General features: G+C 42.8%; 1 protein-coding gene across 1 annotated transcript in view; it reads left to right on the top strand.

Moving 5' to 3' along the window:
- Positions 1-16,796, top strand: part of LOC118412689 (neuropeptide FF receptor 2-like) — a 49,867-nt gene extending 33,071 nt beyond the window's left edge. The window contains exons 3-7 of the mRNA XM_035815706.1: positions 13,042-13,141; positions 14,010-14,178; positions 14,475-14,634; positions 15,305-15,518; positions 15,982-16,796. Of these exons, the coding sequence (XP_035671599.1) occupies positions 13,042-13,141; positions 14,010-14,178; positions 14,475-14,634; positions 15,305-15,518; positions 15,982-16,225 (887 nt within the window). The 3' untranslated portion in view covers positions 16,226-16,796. The remainder of the gene's footprint in view (positions 1-13,041; positions 13,142-14,009; positions 14,179-14,474; positions 14,635-15,304; positions 15,519-15,981) is intronic.
- The last annotated feature ends 4,383 nt before the right edge of the window (positions 16,797-21,179 follow it).

The following is a 21,179-nucleotide window of genomic DNA, read 5'->3' as shown; positions in this document are numbered from 1 at the left end:
GGGGTTGTGTGGCGTAGCTGTAACGTATTTGGTCCAGAACCCCGAGGTCTTGGGTTCGAATCTTCATATCCTGGCAGGTAAATCTTGTGCCATTGGGAAAGGCACTTCACACTAAGAACAAAATGGGTAAAATTGGGTGCCTGACTTCGGTTCGGGAGGTAAAAGGGATGGGATCCACCTTCTCAAATCGTGACCTATATACAATGGATAACAATCCACTGTTCCAAAGGCCTCACGAAGGGACCACATTAACGTAATTACCTTTTGTGTGTATGTATGTTAATTAAGATAGGTTATCAACCTGAGTGCAGTGCCACATCGTCCTTGTAACAACTTTTAATTGTATCCATGTAGCAGAAATAAATATTGATTCTAGCAAGAATACAAATGGTACAACAGGCGTCTGAGTCAAACTATTTACTACAATCTGTCTGTCCTAACTCCGCAAAACCAATGATAGGCGTTTCGCATGATTTTGAGAACCAGTCGCAATTTGGAACGGCGCAGCAACGCGCTACTTATTACCGCTTCGGCAAGCTGATCACTTTATCCTGCTGTAGTCATTGAAACGGATATAACTACATTTTGACCCTCATGATCACATACTGCGACTGCTTTTTGGCTCATAACCATTGAAAGTCATTATAATCATCGTAAGGCCAGTACTCTACATGCAGCTACATCGTAATATGTGTGGCTTCAACAACACCTGCGTCCATATTATACTGCCTTTTTCCTTCGGGCTTCTGTAGCCTGAATAACAGCCTTTCATCTAGCTGTTCCTAATGATGCCTTGCCGTGGGTATTATTATCCTCAGAACCATTTAACGATTTATGGAACGCCGAAAGCCCTAATTTCACAATAGTAACCGTGTTAACGCGTACAGAATGAAGGTCCTCCATTTCTTCGGCATTATTTAGTGCACCAGCGGAAATCGCAAGAATTCAATTATAGACTTTCGACTTGGATTTTCTACATGCCACGCTGAGAATTTCAAAGTAGTGAATAGCACAGGAATTATTGGTGTATCTTATAGGAATCAATAGGCTGTAATCTACTACAACACACTTCCAGTTTAAACCTGCCTTAAGACAAAACTTGCCATCGTTGGCATTTTTGTGTGACGTTTCATCATCATCCGGACTTGCTGGTTGCACGGATGGCCATGACTCTCTCCCTTCCCTGTCCTCCATGGCCTTGGGCAGATCTTCGGCCGAGAAGCCAGTATCTTCACAGAGTTGATGTAGATATGTTTTTCGTGGTCTACATATACTTGCATGACCACGAAACACTTTTTAGAAAAGGCCTAGATAATGATGCATTCGAAGACAACAAGGTCAAAACATTTCGGTCCCTTCTCGGGTCTGGCGAGTGCGTCGTGGGGAATACCTACCGTCACGTTCCTCGCCGCTGTTGTGACGGACCAAAGTTATGAAAATTCTCGGCAGTATAGGTCAGTTTTTTCATGATGTTTGCACCCCCAGACAGTTGTGTATTTTGCACACTTATCATCAAGGAAGAAAGCAACAACAATGGATATAATTGAAAGTTAATTGTGATGATTATTTTCCTAGCGGAACGCCCTTTCGAGCACACACCTGTTATTGGTGCATTTCCGTAGTGTGTTACGACTGCGTTGTTTCGTTCGTAGCAGGACAAGCTAAGAGAAAAGAAAACGATACACAGCAGAAGTGGCAAAGGTAAGCTGTAACATCAACATGTAACTGGGAAAAAAAAGATACGTTGGTCATTTGTATCTCTTGAGATATTGCAGTAAACCTGGCGGTATTATGGTAATGGATGTTATATCCCGTACGGATTTTTTGTTGCTGCAAAAGGGCACTTGGCATGTATAGGTATCACAGGCTGCCGAGTAGGGATTCTGTCGCAGTTAATGGAGCGTGCGTATTACCAGCAGTTTCCCCTATTACTTAGCGTGGTGTTTTGTGCAAGGTTTAATCAGGAAATCGGGTCCTACGGCAAGTAGTAATTATTTACTAAATCACTCAGGTATAGGGAATAAAATCGGAACAAAAAGTAATAGGCGCGCTGTCGAGTATTCAAATACTATTTCATTGTCCTTATTGACCATGAAACGAGAGTACACTTTGCGTGGTGTTTTGTACAAGGTTTAATCAAGGAATCGTCTTTTACAGCAAATACTGACTCGGTAAATTACTTCACTCTGATAGGGAATGAAATCGGAACAAAACTATAATGGACGCGCTGTCGAATATTCAAAGACTATTTCATTGTTCCTATTGACCATGAAACGAGAGTACACTGAAAGCTTTAACCATATACTTGTGCTTCTGATCAGTATCCATTGCTTTAATAGCCATCTTATATATCGTATCTAGAGATTCGTGTTCTGGGGATTCCGATAAAAGCTTGAGCGGTCCTTAAAACAACTGGACATATGTCCATAAATACAATATGATGGGCAGTAAAGGCGTTTGTTCTGCGATCTGAAGTAGTTTTGATAGCCAGTGTGTCGATGGAAGCGCCATCGCCGAAGGGCATAAGTGGTCAGGTGGACCCGTTCGACACTCTGTATGACCTTGGTTGTGTCCTTGAGAATATTGTAAATATCTTCAATGCCAAATGAAATCTTATCATCATTTGACCGAAAATGACGCTGAAGCACGACGGGTTGAACTGTTATTGCATGACGACACAGCCCATAACCGACACCCGATGAAGTTAAGGCCCCCTCTCACTTGACGTGCGGCACGCTTGCGGCATTGCTGCGTTCGTTCACTGCGGCACTGTTGTGTTAATTTCGCCGATTTTGTCTTGCACTCACACTGACGTGCGGCACTGTTGCGTTTCTAGACTAAATGAACATGTTATTGACAATTGCAGCGTTGTCAATTCATGAAAAATCACCGTAAAATAATGAGAATGCCCCAAAATGAGATTTATAATGAAAAGATTTCCCTTATGATAATGAATTATATGGTACATATGCTATAGATAACCTTGAAAGACTTTTACAGTAAAGGAAGTGACCCAAATGAACGGACACGAACTATATACCAGATTTCACTCGATGTGTACGTTTTGCACCATGTAACGTTATGTGTAATTATGTATGTTTATATGTTTATTCACCAATTTTGCAAATTTCTAAAATGAAAATGTTTGATATTTCATACTTTTTTTGTATGACGCTGAGTATTTTCATTGTCGGCGGATGGCTTGCCAGCCTATTGATGTCTAAGTCTATCATATTTGTAAAAAGTGAGAAAAATATGGCCCATGGGTCTGAATGACTGCAATTTTGTATTTTATCGGCGGCAGGCTACCAGCAATGATTAGCTGTTGTACGATAATCTTTTCTCTACATCCGTAGGTTAATCGATAAACCAGTTACTTATTTTTTGTTTTCAAGTATGAAATACTGACCTACTTCCAATTAAATAAATCAAAAGATGTATTTTTAAGTTAACTCGGAATACGGATACAAGGTAAGTTTTGTGGAATTCGCAGTGTTTTTACTGGATCGAAAACCACTGTAAAATTATTAGAAATGCATCTAAAATAGTTTTTCGGTGATAAAAGGATGTTTACTTTTTACTCTTGGTGTAAAATAGGCAAAATATATCCTTGATACTGTTTGGGGCATGGTGGCGGCACTGTTGCGGCACCGTTGCGGCACTGTTGCGGCGCTGTTGCGGCACTGTTGCGGCATCTTGCCACTTGCGTTATTTTTAAACTTTTTAAAAAACGTCGCGCTTGCTTGCGGCACTTCTAGGTTTGCTTGCGGCACCTCTAGGTTTGCTTGCGGCACCTCTAGGTTCCGTGGCGGTACATCTGCGTTTTCGAACGCAGCAATGCCGCAAGCGTGCCGCACGTCAAGTGAGAGGGGGCCTTTAGTTATCACGCTTTGCTTTACAAGACGGTGTAGAGATGATAAATCACGTAATACCAGTCTTAATCAAGTGGGCTTTAACGCCAGTTCGCCTTTATCCGCGGGGTAACCTATATCCGTTGGTTTGAAAAACAGGGTAGTTAGGGATATCGGTAACCTGCAAAATTAAAAAGATGCAATTTGAAATCAGCGTCCATAGACTTGATATACCCAGATGGCCTGTCATAAAAACGGATATAGGCCACCCCGCGACTAAAGGTGAACTAGAAAGCGAGGACCTGCAGGGTTGTCACCGTGAAACAGATGAGACAAGCTTCTTGTGGGGCGGCCAATAGTTTATTACCTGACGCCCCTGTCCATTAACGTGTCCGACAAGGCTGATAATATGGTTCATGGGGTCACTGGGAATAAAGCAAGACTCGGGACTATTTTGGAACCCTTTGAACTTTCTCACCATATAAATCATCAAAGTGTGACTAGACTGCAGCTTTGAATGGGAGTGCATAGCTGCCAAATGTCTGACCCTTATCATAGAGTCAGAGTTCTCTTTGCAAGAAGGTGGTCAGTGAAATAATGGACACATCGAGAGCTCTTTTAGCTGCTTTGGTCGTGTACAAATTTCAGATGACCAGAATACGGTTAAGGTTTCGTCGTCCTTTCTTCTGTATCCAAATAGCCGGTATATTCGCCCTTCGGTGTAACACACCAGCTTCTGTATCTGTATCTATATAGCCAGAATAACCGCCCTTCGGTGTACGTAACACACCGGCTTCGCAGGCACGCGGTGCGGCAGCAGCTGGTTACATTACACTGAATGATCCGTCAGACCTAAGTAACCTTTGCACATATATCTGCAAGCGTTCTTTACAACTATCCAGAGAAGATGCCCCTACTGTGCTTGGTGATAACAAATTCCACTCTACGATAGATACAGGGAAAATACGAAATTTGAACACATCAATCCTATGTTGTTAACTCTGGTACTCTGCTTACTTACGCAGGCCATTATGGCCTTTTATCACAACAAATGCAAATGATTATACTTAATGTATTAAGTGTTGCCATCCTCGACATCGTGGACTATATAATAGCGCCACTGAAAGATTAAAGGACTGATCAAACTACATAAGTGCGAGCAGATATCATATGGGTCTTGGGTCTTTCCGAATTTAGAATGTATTAGTAAGAAAAAATACCAAAGTTACCATGCCATAACACATAACAGGATAACGTCCGCGGAACACATTTGTGGATCTCTGAGACCCGAAAGAAATTAATTGCACACTAAAAGCTTTAATTTCACAGCAATATTCACACTAATATCTCGGTGAGAAAACAATTTGATTTATTACACGATGAAAGCCCACTTTCACGGCAACTTAAACCTGGCGTTTTGTGGACATGGAATCGGACATGGCTCTCTCTGAAATAATCAAATTACTTCCATACTGGCACGCTTCTACAAAAAGAATGGACCTGTGCACTTTTTGGAACATATTTAACGGTCCGCAGCGCAAATATTACCGTACGGCACGCGCACTTTACCTTTGCTTGATACTTTGTGCTGAAAACAAGCACTTGTCATGCATAGGTTACACTGACCGCTAAGCAGGCCACTAAGTAATGTAGAGTTAATGGCTTTAAGTAGACCAGACCGCTCTTCCCATTACTTTCCATAATGTTTTGTTGGGACACTAATGGGGGACGCGTGCTCTGGTGCACGGGTGGATTTAGCATCATTTACGGTTTTCTTGTTTAGCCATGCAATGGCAAATACTTGACCTTGAAGAATTACGGCCAGAAAACACATTTCAGTATTCTTCTAAAACCTGCCGCGAAGTCGTCACCAACTGCTGCGTCCTTTAAAAGTTACGGGAAGCCATCAATCAAGAATTACTGGAAGTTTCGTCGCATGCACTATGCAGCTGATCCCATCCTTTCACGTCCCTTTGATGCGTTATGCGTCAGGTATCCAGGGATTTGTGTCTGGTGAATTCTGTTAGAGGTATTAGCGAGTGGCAGTGCACAGACGGGGTCTCCTCGGGAAGAAATTGGACGTGTCCCCCGGAGAGTAAAAGCCATTTCTTGTACAGGCTTCACCGGTTTTGAGGTACGAAAAGCCGCGTGTGTAGTGGAAAATGCCGTGGTCATAGGTCAAGCCCTAGAAGGGACAGACATGCTCTGCACTTTTAGCTGCCTGTTGAGTGACTCCTTTTATATGCTTATTGATCTTACAAGATTTTTCAAGAATAAAGTGTGTTGCAAAAGCATGCACAACAACTAATTGCAAGGTACAAGAAACATATTTATACATAATAACGAAAAATGCAATGATCTAGGAACTACGAACTACATCAATATAACAACATAAAAAAGCAACCAACTCACTGTTAAATCAATGAAATTAAAGAAAGCAAGTCATTAAATATGATACACTTTATCTTGTGTAACGATTTTATCTATTTTTGACAACTAATCAGGGATTGCTGAACGTATGCATTCCGACTCGTTCCAAATTTAGGAACGGCTTACGAATACGACGTCTCTTACTTGTGCAACAACAGCAAAATTTGGCACTAATGCATATATCAAATAATCATGGCAGTCTATTTTAGGCTCCAGATGAGTGCTCTTATCTCCTGATACCGAGGCCCATTATGACTTGTCGACGTCGCCATCCCTTGATCCATCTCTTACGTGACTACAGACTATATATTCAAGTCTACCACTACGGAGCAATAGGAGAAAAGTGATACCATGTCTCCTAAGTGTAGAGACCATCCGATGGAACCAACTCAAAAAAAACTAGCTCATTTATCCAGAGACGGATTCAGCTCATGCTCAAGAGACGCCGTAATCGACCCAGAACATCTGGGAGCAGCCAGCATCATCATCATATCGGGCCGGCTGGTTACCACTCTGATACCTCTGGACTGCGTCCAGTAGCAATAAGCTAGCTGCCACCACAATGTCAAGGCCATAGCAAGCCTAGGCCAAAGGATACGAAAATGACGTTCAACTGTTATGCTGATCACAAATATCCGGAAACCCTAACTCAAACACACACACACACACAGAGCCACAGCCACACTCACAAGACACACACACACACACACACACACACACACACACACACACACACACTATAAGTCTATAGCCACGGAGCAAAGGAGAACCTACTCAAGAAAACTATCCAAAGACATATTCAGCTCATGCTCAAGAGAAACCCTAATCGACCCAGAACATCTGGAAGCAGTCATCTTCATCATCATCATGTTTGACCGACTGCTTACCACTCTGCTACCTCTGGACCTGGTCCAGTACCAATATGCAATGAGCTATTTGCCACCAAAATGTCAAGACCATTTCATGTCCAGGTCAAAGGAGACGGATTCTGCTCATGCTCCAGTGACACCCTCATCGACCAAGAAAATCTGGGACCAGCCATCATCATCATCATCAGGTCGGACGCTAGCCACTCTGATACCTCTGGACACAATCCAGGAGCAACGAGCTATTAATCAAGACCAGGTCAGCTGTGTTGAAGAAAACATCAATAAGCTATGGCTTATGTTCTACCAACCTGATGATGAATAGTTTTCATGCGTAGATCACATTTAGTAGCTTCAGGTAGGAGGTGCAAGAAGAGGAATGGTCTCAAACTTCAAACACCGTGCCCGATAGATATAAACAGCCCATTCTCCTTACAGCTTCAAAGGGACTATGGGACCCCCTTTCACCAAGTTGTATAGAGTCTAACCCGGAACCAATTATGGTTCGAAATATGACGATGAAGTCCTTAAAGTTAACGTTTTTGAAAAGTTGATGTCAGTTTGGAAGTTTCACCACTTCAACGAGCTATGTGTTTACACGTTTTTGTAAATCTGGAACGAGTTAAACTGTAACTTCCCACACAAACATTTTTTAAAACCATTTAATCACCCAAATTTTCGACTGAACAGCTCCAGTCTTTGAGAAGAAATAAACTTTCAAGCTAAGTTTTTGTAAACCTTGTACACAGCAAAAGTTTAGAGGGGTAAGTCCCTATAGTATTAACTCCAGCGTTGGATGTAACGTGTTCGCCTTTTTCTATGATGAATTCTACCAACACAGATGAACTTTCACGCTAAACCTCGTACACGTATTTGATGTGGAGCGCATAAATCTGAACATCCCTTACTGACAGAGTATCATGATGTTAATCCAGGATTGGCTTTGGGTGTCAAGCCGTGACGTTTCAATTACGCACGATAGCTGAACGGATTACAGGAGGCATCGTTTTTTTCCTGCCTGTCTATCGGGGGGATTTGTGGAGTATCATATTAGAGCAGTGGGAACCCACCGCGTACGCGGAGGGGATTAACGGTTGAAAAACGCCCTTGAACATCTGTGGTGTGAATCCAGCTGCGCAGCTATCAAAGGGAACTGAACTACCTGAACTGCCTCCGCTAGAAGGTTATGTTTTCGGTAGCGTTTGTGCGCTTGTGTATGTGTGTATGTACGTATGTATGGTAGTTGACCAGCATAACTCCAGAATGCCTGGATGGATTGTCTTGATATTTGATACGTTGGTAGGGATGGCTGAGATCTTGAGACGATTAGATTTTTGGCCCCCTTGCATGTTGTTACGGTACTGCAGTGGAACTTTGTGGTTATTCTAGAGGAATGGTCTCAATGTATGTAGTTTACCAGCATAACTCTAGAATGCCTAGATGGATTGTCTTGATATTTGGTACGTGGGTAGATCTTGATGAGACCTTGTTTTTTATAGGTTTTGGGCTCCCTAGCATGTTTTTCCGGTTGCAGCGGAACTTTTGGATTTGACATCTCGAGTTCTGAACATGCTATGGTCGTGATTTTTCTTCCTGAGCAAGGTTTAATTGGCATTACTCTGTGGCTTTGTAGTTTTCATTGAAAAAAACCCACAGATTTCTCCATGATTTGAATGAAGTTGTGGAGAATGTATTACTAGCTGCAAATGTTACTGGTTGGACACGTGTGCTTTAATTGTTTCCAAAGTGTTCTTGACATCAGTGTACGCTGAAATCTACCCGACGCCCCGTTAGGCTTTGCCTGGAGCCGCGCCAATTTAACAACATTAATCCGCCAAGACGTGCCGGTAATGTGCCTTCACTTCTAATGTACCACCTGTGCGAGAGGCAAATGTCTGCAGAGGTTTCACCGTTCGCCCATGGGAACCCGGCTGGATGATGGAGTCGGCTGTTGCCTTAATGTGAGTTTGATTGAAGGTATTCAAGTGGACTTCGGGAAACTTGGGGAATTCCCCACCACCGTACTGAGAAAATATAGCGCAATGTCTTGCATATAATCGAGTGATTTACACACGACTGTCTAGCGGATGCGGGAAAGGTAGACCTAATCAAATCTATTAGTCCCTTAAAAGGCAACTTGTAGCTTGCCGGCAAGTTTCACAGCGGTCATTAATTAGCGTGATTTACTCTGGCTAACGACTCTGCTGGAGGGTGAGTTTAAATGCGTCAGAAGTACGCATTGCACGTACGTTCTGTTAGACGTAATTTTCCACAGAACCAGATAATATTTTTTCATGTGCAATTTTTTTTTTCATTTCACAAATGGATAAATCATGTAATTGTGTACGCTGTGTGCAAATGCTCGCCCACCCATACAAACCGGAGTTTCCTGTCAGACTGATACAGGAAGCCAGCTGCAGTCGTTAACTGCATAATTATAAGTTTAGACCAGAGTTTGTAATCACACAAACATTGATAGTTATATGAAAACATTCTTCGTGTAGCTTGAATAGCCGTGAAAATTGCAAAGCTATTACCTTGTTATGGCTGTTTCGTAAACTGTACGAAGTACATGGTAACTAAGAACCAAAAACGTTTTGATTGCGATGGCAGAGAGCAATGTTTCATATCCTCTGTGCTTGGCAAAGTCATGAATGTAACTTTACCTTTTAATTTCATGCATTGATATAGGTTCACTGCCACACTGGGGAGTAAGAAATACGCTCGTAAGATGTTTTCAAAGACTTTGCTGTTTCCTTGGCTGTCGTATTTTGCAACTTCCAGCACATACAGATGACTATATTTGTATTTTTTGTTCTTTGGCATTTAGAAACATTCATCGAACCGTAATGTCAATGGTGTTGAACGGTTTAAGAGATTATACTACCGACAGATGGGGAGTTAATATACAGGCGCGACAAGCTGTTAGAGCAAACCTACTCATGAGACTTCAGATTCAATTTTTCGGTCGGATTTCCCCGCGGATTTCGACAAATCCATCGACACCATTGACCTCGACTGTGACACGGAATTCCCAAACCGGGTGGATAAAGGTTATTTGCACGTCACATTTTACAGGGAACTGGCAACACGTAACCTGTTACCCTGGTCTTACGTACAGACGACCGGCGGGAACATGTTGGCGTCTTGCCAATCTTTATATTGCATTCTTGACGCTGTAATACCAACTAGATTTAACCCGCTGAGTATCCAGCAAATAAAAGTAAGCCCCCCTCTCCCCCAAGGGAGTGATGTGACTTCAGGTTGTAGGCTTAGTTTGTGCTTTTCAAAGTCCCTACCATGACCTGACCTCTTTATATGCCTTTTTCGGTGACTGACCCAATGGACGAATGCGCCTGTAGCTGTAGTCTGGAGTTTAAAGAAAGGCAAATAACAGTAGGGTGCATGTACTCGATGACTAGACCATTGAAGTCATCGGTATCAAGTAGATTTCTGAAGCACTTGTCTATGTGAACCGCGCCCCCTTGCGTACCTATCATCACTGCATGCGCGTCGTTGACCACATGCTTGCTCATCGTCGTCGTCGTATCCATTTTTGATTATACTGCTGCTGGGATCCCTGTCACAGGGGTAGGCAGCAGTCGGAATAGTCTTCACACGGTGCTTCCATGCGGCTGGTCTGTCCAGTGAGTCCAGCTCTGGACTTCAACTTCATGGTTTGCCTCATGGCCGGACCCTACCTTCCACACCCGCAAGTTAGCCAAGCCCGCGACAATACCGGCTGCTCGTCGGTGACTGCTACCGGCACTGCCTGTGCCTTTATCCGTATGAAGAAACTTTCCATTTCGGTTTGGATAGGGCTTAACACCCGTTTTTTTACGGCCGGATATCCTTCCTGACGCCAACCTGTAACCGCACTAACTGGGCTATTACATTCATCCATCACACCAGTCTGTCAGTCTATCGCCAGCTGCCGCAATGAAGCTACCCCAGGTCAGGTAGGAGTTTTGTATCGGGGGGCTCGTCCCTTAGACAGGCTGCTTCCACTACAGCTGATGACCCCTGTCTGGCCAACTCGGTAACCCTGAGTAGGGGGAGGGGTCGAGGGCTGCCAGATCCTGTCCCTTATCGAAGAGGGACGGAAAACTGCTAAAGTGGGTTATAGAAATGTTGATGGGCCAAAGTAATTGAAGAAAAAGTCAATAAAAATATATATAAACAAGAGTGGGAGGGGGGCAGAAAGGCTGTTGGATATGGACATGTCATGCAGTCTAACTATGTAAACAAAACAAAAAATGAACATAACAACACTTTAAACCCTGTCATCTACTTCCAATAACACTAAAATTGGCCTGCATGCAAGAGACCCTCCACACAAAGGATTAAGATGGATACACATCCCATGTGCAGCAGGATCCAAGGATGCGGCCATCTTGGATCTGACCCTTGACCTGTAGTCAATGCCGTGAAAACTTACATTGTACATTAGTCATGACATTGTTTACAAAACGTCTAGCAAGATCCATCATGATGTAAATTAATCTTGATTTTAGTTAGTTCGTACTTTTCCTTGGCATGCTATGAGACATTATGTAAAATCACAAGAGACTCTTAAAGTAACGGGAACGACCAAAATGAACGGGCTCGAATCATGAGGCAGCTCTCACTATTATGTATACCAACAATTGTGTATATCTCCATCTTCTTCTGTCCCCGACGTGCGTATAGACTTATAAGACTCATTGGGACTTGTGATGTAAACTGTATCTCTTTTACTTTGTCTTACGCTTGCCTCTTCCCTCATTACCTCAATGAAAAGCGGCTTGCAGGCCGTTTTGAGCTTTCATATGGAGGTTCAAACAAATCACAACAATTTCATAACCTAGTAATTCAACATGTTCGGCGCTTGTTACTGGGTATCTTTGAAGGTAGATGTTATTGAGGCTCAGAGTAGTCCATAATTAAGGTTCATCATTGAGCATTAGTTACCATAGCAACAAACGGCAGCGGTGTGTTGTGTCTTCTATAACATCATTGTTGCTATAGTGTTTTGTGATAATGCTACCATTTATAGAACATGAAACATGTATTCAATAGTAATCGAAGGACGAAGCTAGCTACCATAGAGGTGATTGAACTGCATGTTATTCATACTTTCCCCATCTTCTTTATAAAATGAGAATAACTTAATTGCTGGACAGTTGTATAAGTGCTTATGGAAGGTACGAGTACGTCTGTGTAACAGCAATATTCAAGAGGAACTATCTATCCTACGTTCTAGAAGATGTCTGGAAGTTTGTAATTACCCATGTAGTCCGCTAACCACGTATTTTTCCACAATTCAAACCTTCTGGAGATTTTTTTTTGGGGGGGGGGGGGGGGTTGGAGGTGTCGTCTGCAAGCATTGCAATGCATCATGCATTTAATTTAAAAATCAGGCCGATCTGATGAATTCTGTATCATTCAGTCGTCCGTTCGGACCCTTGCAGTGCCTACTGGCACATACGGTATATAGGGCAGTAAGTTTCCTTGTTTTTTCTGTAGCATTGTATATTAGTACAGCTAAGGTGGGGTTACTAAGTCTTCCACTTTACCCCTTGACCAAATAAAGCTCTTCAGAGTCCTTGAAAGTCCATACCTCATGGTACACACCTACTTAGAAGGGAATGGGTTGCCCTGAACCGAGCCAGGTGCGGAGTAGGTAGGACCAGAGACAACCTACTGAAATGGGGACGGGTGAACTCGGCTGAGTGTCGCTGCGTCCACCATACCCAAACCATGGGACACATTACACTGAACTGTATATTAGGCCCCAACACCTCCAACCGGGACCTGCTAGGGGCGAATGAGAAGGCCGCGGCCTGGCTGCTGTATTGCTACGAAACGATATGATGATGATGACCCCTTTACCACTAGCTTTTGTTTCCCCCCAGCCTGGCCGTTCGGAGGCGTGATCTGTAAGCTGTCCCCCTTCATGCAAGGTGTGTCCATCGGAGCGTCTATCTTCACACTGGTCGCCATAGCGGCAGACAGGTATGTGTGGTAAAAGAGACGTTTTGAAACGTTCAGGGTGTTTGGTATCTAAGTTCTATATTAACTTATCATAAACTCAGAGCCAAACCAGTCGATTACTATTTGTGAGCCGTGTTTATTCAACCTATGCTAAACTCAAGTAACATATAATACAATGTGCTTCAATACGATTGCAGCAAGTTTACAGTTATAGGATACAGGTCTAGGGATAAGGTAATAATCAGCAGAGATCTAATATATACAGGGAGAATTGGTCTAACCAACTCGTACACAATCCAACAGAGGGGATAGCCCTAAGGTGACCTTACCTCCAGTCCTGTGGGTACCAGACTGAAAAATATCTTCGTACACTCTCTAAGGTCAACTAGCATAACAAAAGCTTGCCTGGCTTAGCCAATCCGGATGGGTGCTCTCACCACCACAACCAATCAGGGATACCTAACATGCTAATCATGCTCCGCCCAATGGTCTAGACAGTCAATACCCAATTACATCATGTGTCAAAGGTCATGGCCGTTACGGTTTTGTAAAATGGAATGATTTTGATAATTAATATCTATGCTACTGTCGTTATGTTGTCATTTGGTGGGCCGACTAATCTCTCTTCGTAGCCAACGGCTGGATTGAGAGTTTCCGCTTCCTTCAGACTAACCCCACGTTATTGAATCCCTTCGTAGCATATGTTAGTTTTGGTGTTCTGGGTGTAATGTTGAAAAGAGTTTAAAAAAGATAACGGACTCTCTTTATGTTATCACCCTTTTTCTCTCTCCAGATATCTGGGTATTGACTTTAACGTGACAAAAGATAGCAAAAAGGATTAAAAAAGATAGCGAAATCTCTTTATGTCATGATCTTTTCCCCTCTGCAGGTACCTGGCTGTTGTCCACGTCCCCCAGGGAAAGATCAGCGGCCGTCAGGCGGGGGTGACTATCGCCGCTATCTGGCTGCTGGCGGCCGCCATCAATATCCCCCAGGCAGTCGTGCTCGAAGTAGCGCCTCATGACTTCGGCAACGGGGTAACCGTTTCCGCATGTCAGGTGAGTTTTTATTAGGCTTTCTATTTTGTATCATTATCTTTATCTCGTTTTGGTTGAGGGCACGTGACCTCACTGAAGGGGGGCGTAACTAGTAAGTTGTGTTAGATGTAGTTGGAAGTTTGTATCGCCCCCCGTCTCGGCTCAATGTTGTGTTTCTTTTCTGTTTGCCTTCAGGAGAAATTACCGACCATGAACCACCACGGTGCCTACACCATCATGTTAGTGACGTGTTAAACGTAGTTGGAAGTTTGTATCACCCCCCGTCCCAGCTCAATGTTGTTTCTGTTTGCCTACAGGAGGAATGGCCGAGCATGAACCACCGCCGTGCCTACACCATCATGTTCTTTCTGCTGCTGTTCGTGGTGCCTATCTCCATCATCGCCTACATGTACGTGCAGGTGGCCAACAACATCTGGTACCGACCTGTGGCGACGTCCGTGCCGCGTAAACTGGCAGGTACACATACCACGTCATGTACAGGCTTTTCATTTGCGCTATCTGCGTCATTTGGAGTACAACGTACTAATTGCAAACCACAGGAAAATGCTACTGCTTACTTCTATTACCCGCCAACATGGTCGTCGTCGGATTAAAATTATAGACAGTACGACGTCAATGAAAAGCCTGCATATGACGCTAGTTCACATTTATCCGTGGGATAACCTATATCCGTTTTACCTGACCTCTGATGCTTGACCATTTTATGTCTCAAGGGTTTACACTCTAACACTTACATAACCTTACATTAGGTCACATCCGTTCCGCTAGATCCCCATCAGAAGACGAAGACCTGGTGGCGGAGATGCTGGTGTGAAGGATATACTAATGCTGTTGCCCACATCTCTCAGATTCATTCTGACTACCTCAATCAATAAATGCAACGTAACGGTACCCCCTCCCCATAGTCTACACTCTTACACTTACATAACCTTACGTTAACGCTACATCCGTTCCGATAGATCCCCACCAGAAGAAGAAGACCTGGGTGGTGAAGATGCTGGTGGTTGTGGTGGTCCTGTTCTTCTGGTGCTTATATATTGTTAACTAACGTTGCTGTTACTGTTATTGTTTTTACTGTTTTTTTTGTCATTTACTAGAATGTTTGTCATTTGTTACGCTAATTCAGATCCTCACCAGAAGAAGAAGACGTGGGTGGTGAAGATGTTAGTGGTGGTGGTGGTCCTGTTCTTCGTGTGCTGGCTGCCGCTGCACCTCATCACGCTCATCGGCGACTGGTCCGACCCGTTCGCCAGCCACGCCGAGGTCGTCTTCGTCTACCTCTACCCGATCGCCCACTGGCTGGCGTACTTCAACAGCTGCATGAACCCGGTGGTCTACGGGTATGTCACAGGGTGCCCCTGTACTATATACACGTTTCTCACGGGACGGGCTCGTCGTACACACTATAAGATCTGCATCTATCCTACGAGCTTTGTAAAGCCAAGGGCACAACAAGCCGTACGTGCAATTTGTCCGTACGTTTTTTTGGGGAGGCGACAGGCTGTACAGGGTAGTCGCGTACTGTAACGTACGGGGGGGGGGGTGTCTTGGGGCGAATCCGCAGCCAGATGGCACACAAAGTTTTGCCTGAACGTAAAGTTCTACAGCGTGTCTATGTGCTCCAAAATCCGTCGGATTCCCTACGAGTTCATACGGAGGCGGTACTTATACCACTTACGTATCCCAAAAGATTGACAACGTTTTGGCTCGTAGACAGCACGTATTTGCACGTGCGGCGGGTTGAGCCCTTAGCTTTAGGGACGCCTTCGAGGTCAAGGTCACTACCAACCACTCCCCTTACAGGTACTACAACAAGAACTTCCGCCGGCTCTGCGACTCCAAGCTGGGGCGTCATGCCGGCGACGGGGCGGACCGTGACGACAGGACCAACGGCAACGTCAACGCGACGGAGAACAAGGACAACTACCAGCTGCAGGTCATCGAGACCGAGCAGACGCAGCCGACCAGACGCACCACCGTGTCAGCCATCACCATGGGAACCATGGCGTCAACGCCTGACAGACCTCATGCTGACGTAGCCGTGTAGCGGAGCAGTCGACTGTCCATTAAATTTGAAAACTGTGTGTTAAATTTGAAACAATAAGTGTATTGTGCATATTGCAAGTACCAAAGACAATGGCTGAAGACGACGCTGCTCGTATTATGTGAAACGCGAAGATTCTCTGTTTCAAATTCGAATGGAGAGGCCTCTCTGTTTCAAATACCAATTGTCTAGATCAGGACTTGAAAAGACTTCGGTTCCGTAACTGGGGCACTCTGACTGTTCACAAGGGTTTTCCACTTCTGGCGGTCGTCGGGCAGTCTAGTCAGCTGGGCCGACGTCTTTCCCGTCCAATCCTTTACAGGAAAAGAGAGAAACAGAAATGAAATGCCAATGTTCCACTTATCAATAAATGTACTCGTTGATAATGTTCACCGAAGTCATCATCAGGGTAACGTTACGGTATGTTGGTTATAGCTATTTTTCAGGTAAAATTCAACGTTTTGGTCATGAAAATCTCAACTCAAGTTTTCTTTTCAACTACTTTAAACTTGTTGACAATCGTGTTAATATGGTATACCCCATCATCACTTGTTAATATGGACAAATATCTACACCAGCCTTTAGAACAAGTTCTTCAACTTCAAGTTCTTGATGTCTACATATATGGTTCTATTTTTCACACTATAAAAGTCAAGTGATGTACATGTAGAGTCGTACTTACCGATACAAAACAAGAAGACAATACATAGACAAACATTAAGATGTATGAAAGACAATAACTTTGCTATTACTTGATATGACATTTGTAGACCTTAAAAAGTTGGAAAAGCCAACAGATGCTAGTCAATGCAATACGAATAGTTGTCCTTTCACTAGTCACTACAAATTGCTGCGTTGTTCAACTCTCGTGTGCGTGAAAAGATAAACTGTATATATCTATTCCCTATTGAAAGTTAAGATTTTAAATGTATCGTACTCACAAATCAAGGTATAGAAAAAATAAAAACCAGCCCAACTTTTGTTCTTGATATAACCTAAGGAAGATGCAGGGTATGCGGACAATGAATGCTATAAAAGGTTTACAAGCGTAGCTATAGTTTACTCTATTTAAAAAATGAAAATTCGAAAAAAATCTTCAGCAAGCCTCACTAGTGTTTCCCAGAACTCATGTAGAGAAAATCAAGTGGTGACCTCTTACTTAGCAGATGTTAGGTCGGACTTGTTTTGCAGTGATTTTACGCCTCAAATAATACACCTTATGACTCTAATACTACTACTTCTTACGCCTCAGTGGCTATTATTATTCTTTATTTCAGGCACTACAGGCCTATAACAATACATTCAATTAAAAACCGGGAGACATATATATATATATATAGAGAGAGAGAGAGATACAGAGTGGTTACGACCGGATGGTGTTAAAGGTGTGTACAAAATGAAAGCATTAGCGCTTGTAGACCAGATCAACGTAGTGTTGCCAGTATTTACAGAGAGTGAACATGTCGGAATGGATTGTAAGCTATAAACATACCCTCGGTCTGTATTCCGGCGTTTGCTCAAAAGTTTGTTTGAACAGTTCTTAATTCAGGAGAAACTCAAAACGGCCTGTAGGCGGCTTTTCATTGAGGTCATGAGGGAAGAGGTAGGGGTCAGGTAAAATGTAATAGAGATACAGATTACGTCGTTATTCTTTCGACTCGAGGAGATCAGCCCAGTTATCTCGGTGACAAAGGTGACATAACCTACGACCTCTAGCTCTGAAATAAAAGCTCAAAATTGAAATCTAAAATTCGCTATTAAACTTATTATTTGTAGACGTGCCTATCTAAAGCCTATGTCATATTTCCTACCCGGGGCTTGGCCGGGCTGTTTGCGGAAACGAAAAATCCACGCTAAGAAATATGCACAAGGCATGCTGTTGAATTATGTTTGGTCTTTATTGTCTTTTATATCGTGATTAAACTTCCCGGACGCCACCCCACCCCCCCACTTGTGTGTGTGTGTGTGTGTGTGTGTGTGTGTGTGTGTGTGTGTGTGTGTTTGTGTGTGTGTGTGTATGTGTGCCCGTGTATATGTGCATGAATGTATATGTATGTATATCTAGAACACTGGATTCTACAACATTGTCCATGTGTTTAAACAAGGAAGTCAGCTGCATCTTTATGTTATAGTCCGTGTGATCATCATCAACTACCTTTATTACCTTTTGACGTCTGGATCTACATAAGCATCCATGAAGATTTAGTTGTTGTACATTTAAAATATAAGGTATTACCTAGACGTGCCTGCAGTGTTAAATTTTCGTTAAAGTGATAAAGCGTTTATTATGGAAATCCATATTGCGTTTAGGCCATGTTGATTTGATTATATGGATGACATCCTTTGAAAATCCCAAAACTGACGCGAGCGTGCGAATAGAAAAAAAAATGGCAAAAAAAGTTGCTTTCATTTTGAAATCTACGTGGTCTCGAAGACTGATCAAATGACAAACACTATGTATTGAATACCGAACAATAGATCCTTGATCTTACTTTATGTTTTTCGATGTATATGTTTTGTCTACAGCATATATTTCCTCCTTTTGCAACTGCTTTACACAATTTGAAGCATGGTTAAAAACTTTGTTTTATTTCTGGAAACGGCCGTGCTAATGTCATCCATATAATAATAATAATAATGATAATAACAACAATAGCCTTTATTGCACGTTCATGCCCTATCGGGCTAAGTACAGGCATATAGATACAAAAGGTAGTGATGCAGTACACATGGTTTCTAAAACATGGATTCTAAAACTAGTCTAACACATTTGTTTGGCTTCTTCTCGTTTCTTAGTAATGTTGAATATGTATAATGAAATCCACATGGCTTTAGCTTATAACAGGTTCACAACAGAATATTTTGTACATAGTCATTTCTTCTTAACAGTTATAAAGTTTTTTTCCCAAAAGCTTACATTGTTACAAGGTCGTTATTTCTTAAGTGTTTTAGAGTTATTGACTTCAGCCGGTGTTTCCAGTTAGATGTACAAGTATTTATTTATTTTGCCAGTTCATTAGAAGAGCGATGGATGTCACTCGGGACGTTTGGAAGTAAATTTCCAATTTTTACCAGTTGTAGAGATTGAATTTCCTCTAAAAATTGTTTACCTAAATGTATATCCTTCATAAACATACACAGTCATCTGTTGCGGACTGTTCCTCACTAATACTCAATATTGAAAAGCCGTATTCTGTTTATGTATCTGTATCTGTATAGCCGGTATAACCGCCCTTCTGCATGACACACTATACCTAGCTTCGATCGCAGACACACTGAGCGGCAGCACCTGGTTATGAAGAAGCTGTCACACCTAACCTTTGCACATCTAGCTGCGAAATTCTTTAAAGCTGTCTTGTGAGGATGCCCGTGTTGTACTTGGTGGTAACAAGTTCCACTCCATTAACTTTGTTTATACCTCTCAATACTTGAAGGTATGGCTAGTTCTCTTTTCTAATCGGTAATAGGTACTTAGAAGTTTATACGTCTACTAGTTTATTAGCCATTTTGCACACAATGCATAGTCTGGACGCTTTTCTTCTGTCCTCGATTGCGAGTGACGTGTTGAATGACGTAAGGAATACTACATAATCACCTTTAGACTCGTATGTACAAGTAGCGACATTGTGATACTTTGTGCCTAAAGAAACGTTCTTCTCTCTACATTTAGAGGTCCGTAAATAGTTTCATCAGGTTGGTTGATCAATTGAACATAGTCTTTTTCGTTCCACAACCTTCTTTACTTCTTCAGTAAACATTTCGACAAGATGAAAGACGACGGATAATTGTCGAAACGTTTGCTAAACAATTAAAGAAAGTTGTGGAACGAAGAGGACAATGTTCCATACTTGTAAGAATGCTGTTCACATTAGCTTTCGATGTCTCTCTGACATAACGTGCGTTCTGTGAAATAGAGATTTTGAAAGATGAAAGATTTCGTGGTCTCTTTCTTTGTGAAATATGTGGAAAGAGGGTCTATGTTAAAGTAAGAGATCCGATGCTAAAAGATGGGGGCCTACGGCACAGTTTCCTCGGACTACCGAGACCCTATCAGGTATTTAGTATGATTTATTCGGCTACATGATGATACGTATAGCCAGGACCACTCAACTAGACGAAGACTACAACGGGGCTAACCCTGGTAGCTGGTTTTACAGTTCAGCCAGAGGTACAGTTTTTCACGTAACATCCTGCCCACCCCTCCAAATCGTTCGGATAGAACATCCCACCGATCTTTTGTCTGTGTTGGCGGAACGACCGAGAGAACGCCCGGCTACATTACACACAGCACTCACCACGCAATCCAAACGGATTAGAGGATATAACCAGCAAAACAACCGACAGGTTGCGTCCGTAAACCAGATTAGAGGATATAACAGTACCAGCAGAACGACCGACAGGGTGCATCCAAATAACAAATTTAACTTTGAAAGCGCTTTTAATCAGACAAATGAGGACTGGACGGTCGAATGAATATTCTCGAACCTACTTGAACCGACAGAAACAAACCCGAATAATCACTTGATTGAAACGACCGATAGAACACGGGTATCAAAATTATCCAAATATGAATAGTTCAGATAGAAGGACTGGGTGTAGAAAGTTCTGGTATCACTACTTGCATGTAGGAGGCGCTTTGATTTGCTTAGAAAAATGAACGAACGACATAATCTCAAAGCAGATCCTACGATGGCATAAGACAGTACCAAACTGGCCAAGGAGTGTAATCAGCCAAAAGGTGTCAATTTGCCTTGTAGCGAAACACACTCCTAGGCCGGCGTCACTCCTTTGCCAGCTTTTTATGTTATCTTATGCTACCGTAGGATCTGCTTGGAGATTACGAACGACCGACAGAACGTCCGAAGCTAGACTTCACTTCCGGGTTTTTCACGTGAAGCTCTGGGGACGCTGTACTCTCCAGCAGAAGGTTCAGTTCCGATTGTTTTTGGCGTGTTTT

This window comes from Branchiostoma floridae, chromosome 3 (assembly GCF_000003815.2).
Source record: "Branchiostoma floridae strain S238N-H82 chromosome 3, Bfl_VNyyK, whole genome shotgun sequence".
Taxonomy (NCBI): Eukaryota; Metazoa; Chordata; class Leptocardii; order Amphioxiformes; family Branchiostomatidae; genus Branchiostoma; species Branchiostoma floridae.
Note: the sequence above shows the minus strand (reverse complement) of the source record. Positions and strands in the feature narration are given on the sequence as shown.